Raw genomic sequence first — 13,704 nt, 5'->3', positions numbered from 1 at the left:
TGGTACACACCTCCTTCAAACACGCGTTTCACTGGGACAATAGTGAGTGGTGCACACTTCCTTCAAACACGTGTTTCACTGGGACAATAGTGAGTGGTGCACACTTCCTTCAAACACGTGTTTCACTGGGACAATAAAGAGTGGTGCACACTTCCTTCAAACACGCCTTTCACTGGGACAATAGTGAGTGGTGCACACTTCCTTCAAACACGTGTTTCACTGGGACAATAGTGAGTGGTGCACACTTCCTTCGCCCGGCCACAGAACAACAAAAAGAGTTGCTGGTGTAACAATAGGAAGAATATATTCCACTCCTCTCTTCTACACGCGGCTTATGAGGTAATATACATGATATATTTGCATATTATTTATCTTATTTACCTCATATGTTGTTCGAAGCTAACCTGCTAGGCCTTTGTAGCAAATGCGAGCGTTTTTTTTTTTGAGGAGTGTATTTTATATGTTCTCTATGAGAATTATATTGACTTATTTAATACTTTAACTGTTTTTTGTTGTATATTACAGTCACGCTTAACATCATTAAATATTTGTTACTAGAAAGAAACGAACGTCTCGTAATTTAAGTCTGGAATAAGTCACATGGTATAATAATAATAATAATACATTTTATTTGGTATAGCGCTTTTCAGTGTACTCAAATATGCTTTACAGGATGAAAAAAAAACAAAAATATTATTGTTATTGTAATGACAGTGTAATATAATGTATTATTGCAGTGGTCTGCTTTATGTTGCTGTCAACTTTATTAGCAATGAATACAAATGATGTTTGCACGCACTTCTATTACCTTGATAACATCCATCCATCCATTTCCTACCGCTTGTCCCTATTTGTGGTTGCGAGGGGGGGCGGGGGGTGTTGGAGCCTATCTCAGCTGCTTTCGGGCAGACATATCATGGAAATGAAATCAACTGATGTTTGTTATTACGAATACACTATTTGCACAATTGTAAGCGAGTAATGCTTATTCAGTCGGACTAAAATAAATATTTAATTAAATAAATGTTAAATATTAAAAATAGCTTTAATATACTGCACACAAAATGAATTTGCATCAATATTTTGTATGTAGTCGAAACATGAGGTACCCAAATATTGTAAATATTTGTTTACAATTATGAATTTGTATATATATATATATATATATATATATATATACTCATACATACATATATGTATGTATATATATATATACTCATACATACATACATATATGTATGTAGGTGTGGGAAAAAAATCACAAGAATACTTCATCTCTACAGATCTGTTTCATGAGGGGTTCCCTCAATCATCAGGAGATTTTAATGGAAGCATTCACATACAATGGTTTATATAGGGCACAGAGTGGGTGGGTACAAGCAGGCGTAGGGTGTGGTGATTGGCTCATGTGTTACCTAGGAGGTGTTTCCGTCTATGGCGGCATGTTGAAATGATTTCACTGCGCTTGTTGAGAGATGATAGATCTGGATGATATATAATAAACAGTTTCTCTTTTAAGCATAGGTTGCATCTTTTATTACCACTGTTGTAAGGTGTGCTGGATGCAAGAATTTGCCATGTTATTGAATATTCAACATTATTGTCTTTGAGGTTCCAAATGTGTCTGCTGAGTTCTGTAGAATTCTGCAAAGTCTGGTTTCTAAAGGAGGCCTTGTGATTATTCCATCTTGTTTTGAACGCTCCTTCGGTTAATCCTACGTACGTGTCGGATGTGTTAATGTCCTTGCGTATTACCTTTGCTTGGTAAACGACTGATGTCTGGAAGCACCTTCATATATGTATATATATATAAATATATATATATATATATGTATATATATTTATATATATACTCACTGGCACTTGTTCCACGTGCTTCGCTGCACTTCTGTTTGTTTTCTGTTGGGTTAAAAATGTTGCTTTTGCAGAAGAAAGTTAAAGTAGCAATGATTGTCACACACACACTAGGTGTGGTGAAATGTGTCCTCTGCATTTGACCCATCCCCTTGATCACCCCCTCAGAGGTGAGGGGAGCAGTGGGCAGCAGTGGTGCCGCGCCCGGGAATCATTTATGGTGATTTAACCCCCAATCACAACCCTTGATGCTGAGTGCCAAGCAGGGAGGTAATGGAGAACAAGGAGAGGATATTGCGTGTAAAAGTAAAGCCAACCGACCACAGCTCTGTAGTCCTGGTCACCGTTGACGTGAGGTGGGACTATTTTGGAGGTGCACGTCAAGGTTGGCTGGTAGGTTGGTAGTGGGAGGAGCCAGTTGGCGTCACTTGATGCTGCAGCACAATGACACTTTTATACGTGCAGACTGACTTCATGCAGTCATGACGGTATTAAAATCCCAGCAGGAGGTTTTCTATAAGTTGTTACTTTTTAATCCATAATTAATGTAAATGCAGAAAACAGGATCAATTACACAATTCATAATAATCAATAACTGATGATTATTCCATGTGTAGAAGAACATCACCACAAAGTGGTGTCAGTTCACTTGGAAAATATTATATTTGATAGACAAAACATATTTGACACATCTGAGCTGAAGTTTGTTTGTGTTGTCTTGCGGACGTCCAACAGATGAACGCTCGTCAAGAAGAACGTCCCCTTCAGCAGCAGGAGGATCCACAGCCCCCCCACATTAAAGAGGAAGAGGAGGAAGTGTGGATCAGTCAGGAGGGAGAGTGTCCTGTAGGGCAGGAGGAGGCTGATGTCAGCAAGTTTCCACTGACTGTTGTCTCTGTGAAGACTGAAGAGCATGAAGACAAAGCAGCTGAGTCCTCACAGCTTCATCACAGTCCAAGTAAGCACAACATCCACATATCATCTAATACAATGTTTGTGACACATGTCCATCCGGGGGACACATTTATCACTAAAGATGGAGATATGTTTGCTTTTTAACACCACCATTTAAAAATGAATGCTCATCAATCATCAACAGTGTAATTGCTGGGGTGTAACCATGTGACCTAGAGGCCGTCCTCCTTACCTCACCTGGTCAAATGAAGGCAAACATTCAATATGGCTACTGTTTATTTACCTTTAGCAGCACATATGTCAGCATATTTCAAAGGTTTAGTGGTGAAGATAAGAGCTGTATACCAAGTACCATTTTTTTTTTAGTACTGGTTCCTAAAGGCCTACTGAAACCCACTACTACCCACCACGCAGTCTGATAGTTTATATATCAATGATGAAATATTAACATTGCAACACATGCCGATACGGCCTTTTTAGTTTACTAAATTGCAATATTAAATTTCCCCGGAGTTTCGTCTTGAAAATGTCGTGTAATGATGACGTGTACGCAAGACGTCACGGGTTTATAGGAAGTATGAGCGCTGCACACACACACAGCTAAAAGTCGTCTGCTTTAACGACATAATTACACAGTATTTTAGAGATCTGTGTTGCTGAATCTTTTGCAATTTGTTCAGTTAATATTGGAGAAGTCAAAGTAGAAAGATGGAGTTGGGAAGTTCTAGCCTTTAGCCACACAAACACACGGTGATTCCTTGTTTAAAATTCCTGGAGGTGAAACTTTACTATGGATCACAGCGCGGTCAAGCGAACATGAATCACGACAGAATGTCAACCAGCAGGTTTCGGTGACAAAATTGTGGTTAAAAAGTCGTTTCTTACCGGAGAAAAGCTGAGCTTGTGCCTTCCATAAAGCTGCCGTCGAGTCCCCTGAGACATTGGCGTCAACACACCCGTGGACACACACCTCTGACTATCAGGTACTATTTAACTCACTAAAACACTAGCAACACAATAGAAAGATAAGGGATTTCCCAGACTTATCTCAGTAAATGTGTCTAAAAACATCGGAATCCGTCCAAATGCAATCGTGTTTTTTTTTTTTTCTAGTCCGTCGCTATCAATATCCTCAAACACAAATCTTTCATCCTCGCTCAAATTAATGGGGAAATTGTCGTTTTCTCGGTCCGAATAGCTGTTTTTGTTGGAGGCTCCCATTAAAAACAATGTGAGGACGTGAGGAGCCATCACACAGGTGACGTCATCGTCTGCGACTTCCGGTAAAGGCAGGGCTTTTCTGTTAGCGACCAAAAGTTGCGAACTTTATCGTGGATGTTCTCTACTAAATCCTTTCAGCAAAAATATGGCAATATCGTGAATGATCAAGTATGACACATAGAATGGACCTGTTATCCCCGTTTAAATAAGAAAATCTCATTTCTGTAGGCCTTTAGATCTAATCGTTGAATTTAGAGGACAACTGCACTTTTTGGGGGAATTTTTTCTATCCTTCACAATCATTATAAAATACATGACTATTGATATATATATTTTTAAATTCCATTCTAACTCATAAATGTAAATAAAAGTCCACTTGCAATGGAGCCAATGAGAGGTCCTCTATAACCATCCAAAAAGCGCCCACAATACTCCATTTGCATTTTGTGGCTTGAATACCAACCAAGTATTAGTGATGTTGTTATTATAAGTGGCCTCTCACCTGGGTAGTAGAAGGATGAGGACGTACTCTGACAAGTTATTATAAGTGGCCTCTCACCTGGGTAGTAGAAGGATGAGGACGTACTCTGACAAGTTATTATAAGTGGCCTCTCACCTGGGTAGTAGAAGGATGAGGACGTACTCTGACAAGTTATTATAAGTGGCCTCTCACCTGGGTAGTAGAAGGATGACGACGTACTCTGACAAGTTGATTCCCTTTGACAGCCAATTTAGGCCTGAAAAGAAGCTTGGCTTTACTCCCCATACCGTGCGGCATTTATGAGTCTTTCCTCATCCAAACGGGAATATAACAAGATTCTATCAGTCTGCGTCATGGTGACAGCAGACATTGTACAGTAAGTGATGTTTTATTATGTTTGTTGGCTCTCAGAAAGTCTGCAGTGAGTAATATTTAGTGATGTTGAAAAAAAAAGCACATGTAGTGATGCTTTTATGAAAGTAATGCGCTAATAAGCAAACATATGTAAATATTCCATCTTTTTAAAAATGTACGTGTTACTAAATGACATATATACTTACTGCATGTACATAAAACCTTAATGGAGGTGTTTGGATGCTTTTTGAGTTATTTTTAGGCAGAATAGTGCGACTCTAATAGCCTCTATTGTAAACAGATTTTGATCGCATTTATTACATTTTAAAATGCAAAAAAAATAAACATATGTGTTCTTGATAGGCAAAATAAATTACGAAAGTGTGGTTTCCTTTTAAATGAAGTGAAGTATATTTATTCAGCGCGTTTCTCTTGTGACTCTGAGCGCTTTACATAGTGAAACCCATGATCTAAGTTACATTTAAACCAGTGTGGGTGGCACTGGGAGCAGGTGGGTAAAGTACCTTGCTCAAGGACACAACGGCAGTGAGTAGAATCGAACCTGAAACTGTCGAGTTGCCTTAGAATGTATTAAATTCTATCAAAATCTCATAAAAATCGTAAATACATCCTAGAAATATCTCAATAATTCCATGAAGAATATTTTTATTTAGGAACATTCTAATGTAACGTGTTTCTATCTACACTTCCGTTAAAATGTAATAATCACTTATTCTTCTGTTTTGTTAAAATGTAATTATCACTTATTCTTCTGTTTTGTTAAAATGTAATTATCACTTATTCTTCTGTTTTGTTAAAATGTAATAATCACTTATTCTTCTGTTTTGTTAAAATGTAATAATCACTGTTTTTGTTGTTTGGTACTTTAGTTTTGGCTGATACTACAAATGTAGGTATCGATCCAGTACCAAATAGTTTCAGAAGCAGTATCGGTCATACCAATGCGGATACTGGTATTTAAAGTCATCAGGATAATTGAATGATTACATTTTTGTTGGCAATCATAATCAGACAAAAACACAGGATGCTGGTGTTAGAATATCAATGGAATATTTAAATATGGCTCTGAATTAAATCATTAGGCTTATGACCTTAAAGTCTTCTTTTTTACTGAGTTTGTAAACAACAAAAAACTCAACAAAATATATATAATACAAAATATCGATCAAACTGCTGTAATTACCTTATATTGATATTATGCTTGGTATTGTTATTGTTGATTTTTGTATGGATCGGTCCACATTTGTTTATTTTTAAGAGCTTTAGCAGGGTTTCTTTGTGACATTAAAAAGCATTAAAAGTCATTGAATGGACTTTGCCTAAATTAAAGCCTTAAATGGTATTAAAAATAATTAAATACAATGTCCAGAGGCATTAAAATATTCAGGCAATCGTAGTCCAGGACCGATATAAATGAAAATAAACCTAATAACTTAATTCTTGCCCTCATCAATATATTGCTATATCCAAGTGTGTCCTTCTTGGTCTGTGGATTTTAAACTGGACTAAGAGGTCTCACTTTGTTTATTCCACAGTAGACTTACATGAACAAAGTGGGCCTCTTGTCACTCATTCACAATCTTTGTTTCGACTACTTGCAATTCTCCTCCACATGATTTCCTGTGTGCAGTAGTGTTAGCGACACTCACTTTCATGTTGGAGATGGAAATAGTCATTTTAATACAACGCTGTAGTACAGACCTCCGTATAGCTGCCCAGGATATGCCTGTTTTATTATTCTTTAATTTTGGACCTTTTAGAATCAGAATGTTTTCATCCATTTGTGTCAAGAAGGTGAAATTAGGTCTGACAACCTTTTGACAAGTTGATTTCATGTCCATTAGGACTTTTCAAAGTGTAGAATACCATCCACCTTAAACAGAATATTTTACTGTGAAAGTAAACTGGATCATTTATTTTGTGTTTATGCATGACTTCCTGTCCCACACAAGCAGATTTTAGCTCAATTGAACCACTTTGTTGTGTCAATCACTAAATATAGAAGCCAGGCGGTGGAAACTGACACATTGACTTGAAAACAAAAAACGGAACAAGTCTGTCCCTATGGGGGCGCCGTTCCACATCCAATGGAAATCCCCAGTTTCACTTACATACGTTGCTTGGCGAGATCAATGACGAAACATTACTTCGGCTTCAAAGCACGAAGCAAAAGGAAATACATTTTCAACCCACAGCCCTCGCAGTGAGCAAACTCGACCACAAGATGGCATCATAGCTGAGACAACAATACAGAATACAGATTTACACTGTAAACAACTTCATCTTTTCTCCAAGCTTATACATCAGTAACTGACATTAACATCACAGGGGGCGCTGGAGCCTATCCCAGCTGCAGGCGCCTATCCCAGCTGCATTCAGCCAGATTGGAATTTATCGCAATTTAGATTTTAGGCCATATTGCCCACCCCTTGTAAAAAGTGGTCTTCTATTCCTGTGAATAATGTTGTAAAGAGCAATGTGTTTGTTTTCAGGCCAATTCATATAATAACTTGTTTTTTAAGTACATGTAAACTTACTGAATGCCTCATGTGACTGAGCAAATCTGGACATTTCTCAAGCATGTTTGTCATTGTGTGTCCTGCAGACGTCTGTGGAGAACAACGTCTGCCTGAAAAAAAGGAGTGTACCTTCAGGATGGTGAAGGAGGATCCATCAAAGAGGAAGACCAGACGCCACGGACCCTCTGGCGTCTCCTTTTCCTCTTTGACACAGACCCTTCCCTGTAAAAAGGAAGAGGAAGGCTCACTGATGCCCCACATTAAAGAGGAAGAGGAGGAACACGGCATCAGTCAGCCTAAATGGTTGGAGGAGTTCCCAGTGACTGGTGTCCCTGTGAAGAGTGAAGATGATGAGGTGAAAGGTGAAAGTGAGGAGAGGGGAGGGGGGGAGCCTCCAAGCAGCAGCTCAACACAACACATGACAACAGAAGCTGATGGAGACCACTGTGGAGGATCACAAGCAGACAAGCTCTTAGCTCCACTATCAGATAGTGAGGACACAACCTCACACTCTCCTGACACTGATGATGAAGACTCTAAAGATGATGCAACATGTCACACTGACAACATTCACTTCACATGTTCTCACTGTCACAAAACTTTTAAATACTGTCGTAACCTGAAGAGACACGTGAGAACACACACTGGAGAAACACCCTATGTTTGTTCAACCTGTGGTAAAGGTTTTGTTATAAGTAAACATTTGAAAGAACACATGAGAACACACACTGGTGAAAAACCTTTTCCTTGTTCAATCTGTGGCTCATCTTTTACAAGGAAGAGAAATTTGAAAGTACACATGAGAACACACACTGGTGAAAAACCTTTTGTCTGTTTAACATGTAGTAAAGGTTTTACACAAAGTAGCCATTTGAAAACACACATGAGAACACACACTGATGAAAAACCTTTTCCTTGTTCAATCTGTGGCTCATCTTTTACATGGAAGGGATATTTGAAAGTACACATGAGAACACACACTGGTGAAAAACCTTTTATATGTTCAACCTGTGGTAAAGGTTTTACTCACAGTCCAACTTTGAAAAGACACAAGAGAATACACACTGGTGAAAAACCTTTTTCCTGTTCAATCTGCAACAGAAGCTTTTGTCAAAGGTCACACCTTGTAAGACACATGAGAAGACACCCAGGAGAGAAAGTGTTGAGTTGCAGTGTGTGTGGTGAAAGATTGTCTTCTAAGTACCAGTGTAAGAAACACAAGTGTGCTGGTGAGAACTGCAGCAGCAAATGAAACTGCAGGATTTGACATAAACTGTCAAGACTTTAATTTTGACTTTCCAACAGGATAGGTCTTTATCGTCATTGCACAAGTACAACGAAACTTTGTTTTCAGCACAAACCTGCTCAAGATTAGACAAACAGTTTACAGGGTTACAGAACAAGAACGCTGATGGGTCGCCATAAGGCGCCCCTTAAATGATGGGACAAAGGTAAACGCTGGGGAAGGATGAGTAAAAAAATACAATCTAGACTGGGCTCCTAAGGGGGCCCAGTCTGGAGTGGGAAAAAACCTCCATAGCAAAGCACATATACATATCACAACATACATCTCGAGATATCTAGCAACAGAGGGAAGGTAGTTCAAGGTCATGTTGGTAGGCCACAGCTCTTCAGGTGCTGACCATCCATTCATCACCCCCATGGGATTTGCATTGAGGGTTTTGTTGTGGGGAAGGGGGGTGTATGTGTGGCGTATATTTTTTTGTGGATGTGTGTGTAAGCCCGCAGTGTGTCTCTGTTCCGCGGCCTTGATGTATTGTGCTGTCTCGTCCAAAGTCAACAACAACAGGTGTGTATCCATGAAAGACAAAAAGGGAGTTTGTTGTGTCTTCGCTGCGCTGTCCTTCGGGAGAGTCTCGAAGCCAGGGAAACAATCCAAGTTGGAATGATTTGTATGCGAGTGAAAATAAAATTTGCTTTTCACTCTAAAACTGTCTATGACTGGTCTTCAAAAACTGTGCGGTAAACATTCCGATGTAATCCACAGTTCTTCCCGCATCCTCCAATCATGTGTGGCAGCTTTGGGGTATTTTGAAGACTGCCAGCAACTTCCAATTTGTCGACAAACCAGAGCAACACTTACTCCAATCAGCAGATGTCCTGTTGTCATAATTCCGAATAGGTGGATATCTTCACGTCCTCGACAGAAAAGGGACGCCAAGCACGCGGCCCCCCTCCTTCTCCCAAGAGTCCGTCGTGTGTCCAGCAACAACCGCTTCATCACGACAGCAGGTTCCCCCAAACCCAAGATCTTGTCAATTTTGTTGAGGCCAGTTAAATAGTTCCAATGTTTAGATTTGGAGAGCAGTGCAAAAAGAGGCAACAAGAAAGTTTAGACAAGACAAAACAAAGAAGCAAGCAGGAGAGGAAAGGGGAGCGTCCACCCTCCATGAGTGGCAGAGAGAAAAACAACAAAAGCACATAAAACGTGTGACATTTACGTGCTTTTGTCAGGCAAGTACATGCATTAATATGAAACATTGTGTACTTTTATTAAAAATTGGACAGAACAATTTGATTGAAAAGGTGAGAGTGAACAGTACAGGACATGTTTTTAAATAAACATTGTATGTGTGTATATATTCATCATACAATATTAGACTTACGCATAATAGTGTTTTTCATAGGTGTTTGAAATATTGAAGTGTGACATACTTTTATTTCTAATTGTTAATAATCCCATAGATTATCACCTTTATATGATATACATATGTACTGGTTCACATCTGAAACATCTTCTGGACCACTTCAGGAAGCATATTATTTACTTTATACATCATTTGAACAGTTGTCTTTTATGCAATTTTAAAATGTGTAACATTATGAATCATTTGTTGGGTCTCTAATCCATTTTATCAATTATCTTTATTACTCTCTTTTGTATTATGATGATTGTGTTGTGATTGTTTTATATGTATTTAACCAGACCTTTCTGCAATTAAAAAGTGAGAAAAAATTACTGAAATGTTTGTGAAAGGATGGTTTTGTTTTTACAAACTTACATTTGTGGATAAAAAAAAAAAAAATCCCCATTATTGTTTTTTAAATAATGTTTACGTTTTCTTTTTTAACATCCCCAAAACAATATCAATATTAATCAAAGTTTGGAGTGTCAGGCAAAAGCTGACATTGTACATCATCCCACACAGATTTACTTTGCATACATTCATAAAATATACAGTTTATTGTGTTTCCCAATCACAGAACAAACAAGTGTTTTCTTCAATTGCAAAACAACATCCTAAAAATTATTTTAAATTGTCAGTTCCATCTTTTTTTTTTTCTTAAATAACTCATTTGCCTTTGGAAGAATGGAAACTTTGAAGCTATGAGTATTTTTTGGTTTCAGAAAAAAATACAGTAAAGAAGAAATAGTAAATAATTAAACACCATAAAATGCTAATGATTAACAAACAATGTGATAATGGTTTTGGATTTGTAGTTCAAATGACTAAAAAGCTATTGAGGATGGAAATGTTCTCTATGTCTGCCTGGAAATGGAGAAGGTGAATATCCATCTGTGTGAAGCTGCTTTGGAGCTTCTCATTCTGGGGACGCTTTGCCAAACAGTCGGTGTGGCAGAGATCAAAAAGTGCAAGCAGGATCATTGGAATAAGGAAAGAAAAGGTAGAGAGTATTACAAAGTCCAGAGGAGAGTAGGTGTCATGAGAGGAGGAATAGAAATAGGAAGGAAGAAGACATTATTACTAGAACTAGATGAGGACATACATATCTAAACAGTTGATTGACATTGATAGGAAACATAATACAGGACTGTTGTCATCAGATAGAAAGTGGAGGACATGTTTTAATACATTGTAGGAAATACAATAGAGAAAGGGAAATACTGGGAAATAAGTTAGAGAAAGAGAAGGTTAGGTTAGTAGTGGAAGATATTTTAGGATTGCGCTCAGAACACATTGGTTATTAAAGGCCTACTGAAATGAGATGTTCTTATTTAAACGGGGATAGCAGGTCCATTCTATGTGTCATACTTGATCATTTGGCCATATTGCCATATTTCTGCTGAAAGGATTTAGTAGAGAACATCCACGATAAAGTTCGCAACTTTTGGTCGCTAATAAAAAAGCCTTGCCTGTACCGGAAGTAGCAGACAATGTGCGCGTGACGTCACGGGTTGTGGAGCTCCTCACATCTGAACATTGTTTACAATCATGGCCACCAGCAGCAAGAGCGATTCGGACCGCGAAGGGACAATTTCCCCATTAATTGGAGGGAGGATGAAAGATTTGTGGATGAAGAAAGTGAGAATGTAGGACTAGAGGGCAGTGGGAGCAATTCACATAGGGAAGATGCTGTGAGAGGCGCCATGGCAGCCGTGGGGGTGGCAGCTACTACTCGACCACCTCCAACAAGGGATAGAGCCATACCGTTTTGACCCCGACGCAGACGGTGACGGTGAGGAGGACGCTGATGATATTGATGCTGGAGTAGCACACCACATAGATCGCCTTCAGAATACAGAATGGTAAAATGTTTTTTATTTATAGACTAGTTTTAGCTTGTAGCCTAGTCTTGCACTGTTATTGTTAGTGTTACAACTTACACTGCAGGCACAGGCCTATCTATGGACTAAGTATCTATCATTGACACAATGTCAAAACTAATTATCCATCCATCCATCTTCCTCTGCTTATCCGAGGCCAGGTCGTTGGGGCAGCAGCCTAAGCAGGGAAGTCCAGACTTCCCAACTTCCCAGCCACTTCGTCTAGCTCTTCCCGGGGGGTCCCGAGGCATTCCCAGGCCAGCCGGGAGACATTATTCCTATGGACCACAGCTCCATATACTGTACCGGCAATATTAAAAATATGCATGTGTAAAAAAAAAAAAAAGATGCCTGTAAATTAATAAGATCCACAACAAGACAATAATATTAATTTAGCACATGTATGCAGATTGCAGGAGTCAATGATATGAATTGATTTTTAAATACTTTCTTATATTATCTTATTCTGTAAAATGTACTGTGCTACATAGTAAATGACATTATATATCATAGAAATATTACATACATGGTCCGTAGATGTCAACAATATTTACGATTTACTGCAACAGTAAATGACAAATGAATAGAATGCATGACAATGTCTTTTGCATCTCAGAGAACAGTGAGTCACTGTGTATCCATGTCTGGATAATAACAGGTGCCATAATTTGCTATTAACTATTTTGTACTTCCAGGTGGAGACGATACACAGCATATGGACAGTTTGTCCACTTCTGCTGGGGATATCTGGGAAAGGAGATAAGGGTGGCACTACCAGCTTGTGTAGTACATAAGATCAGAAGAACATTTCCATGGATGGACTACACGGGGTTCCAAGACGTGCAGTGACTGCAACAGAATCCACATGGCCACTGTAGTTAACGCTTAGCGAAGCGACTCCTGTGCTGGGCGATGGCTTTCTCCTTGTCTGGCTTCTCCAGTTCATCGCAGAGGAAGGGAGGCACATCCACAGTGACGCTGACTGGTATTCTCTCGTCAGGGGTCTGTCTGCAGCCAGCAAAAACCTAACTGATCAAGTCGGCTACATAGCCTGCAAAATACAATTGTACATTTTCCTGCTCACAACATGATAAACTCATTGAGAGTGAAACCTGACAGTATTATTATCATGAAACAAAGTGTCGAGTGTTTACATGTTTTGTGTCCTCTACACTTACGGTATGTTGATTCTGTCGCCATGTTCTTGAACACATGGCCCCCTGCTTTATACTTCGGGTAGCGTACTGCATAGCGCTCAGCACCTGCTTTTGTAGTGGCTGTAGGGCGGCTGGAGTTTTCATTCCAGTGCAGCCCAGCAAGCAGGTTCCTAGGTGTGGGAACAGAATAATGTAATAATTAGCCATTGTGTACTTTACTCAGCAGGGAGAACAGATACATTTCAACGTGTGTGTTTATTGATTTCATATAATTATATGCAAAAGTACTAAAGTAAGGCACACATAGTGACTCTTAGATCAGTGTGGAAACATACCTGCACAGCATTCCCATGGATGAGAAGACATACATTTTCGGTGCAGACTGTAAAAGGTAAAAGACACTTTATTCAGCCATGCGTCCATACAATGTGTGTGTAAATGTATCATTTGTTTGTAAATTGGAATACAAATGTTTGTGTATTAAACTGTTTATCCAACCGTGTTCACTTCTTCTTTGTAGTCTCCATTATTAATTGAACAAATTGCAAAAGATTCAGCAACACAGATTTCCAGAATACTGTGTAATTATGTGATTAAAATCAATCAATGTTTATTTATATAGCCCCAAATCACAAATGTCTCAAAGGACTGTAC

General features: G+C 38.9%; 1 protein-coding gene across 1 annotated transcript; it reads left to right on the top strand.

The window, feature by feature from the left end:
- The first annotated feature begins 189 nt into the window (after positions 1-189).
- LOC133545208 (zinc finger protein 391-like) lies at positions 190-9,383 on the top strand. Its single transcript, XM_061890600.1, has 3 exons — positions 190-339; positions 2,590-2,812; positions 7,452-9,383. The coding sequence occupies exons 2-3, from the start codon at positions 2,590-2,592 to the stop codon at positions 8,615-8,617; spliced, it is 1,389 nt and encodes a 462-aa protein (XP_061746584.1). The 5' UTR covers positions 190-339; the 3' UTR covers positions 8,618-9,383.
- Positions 9,384-13,704: the final 4,321 nt, after the last annotated feature.

This window comes from Nerophis ophidion, linkage group LG28 (genome assembly GCF_033978795.1).
Source record: "Nerophis ophidion isolate RoL-2023_Sa linkage group LG28, RoL_Noph_v1.0, whole genome shotgun sequence".
NCBI lineage: Eukaryota > Metazoa > Chordata > Actinopteri > Syngnathiformes > Syngnathidae > Nerophis > Nerophis ophidion.
This window is presented reverse-complemented; position numbering and strand designations above follow the sequence as displayed.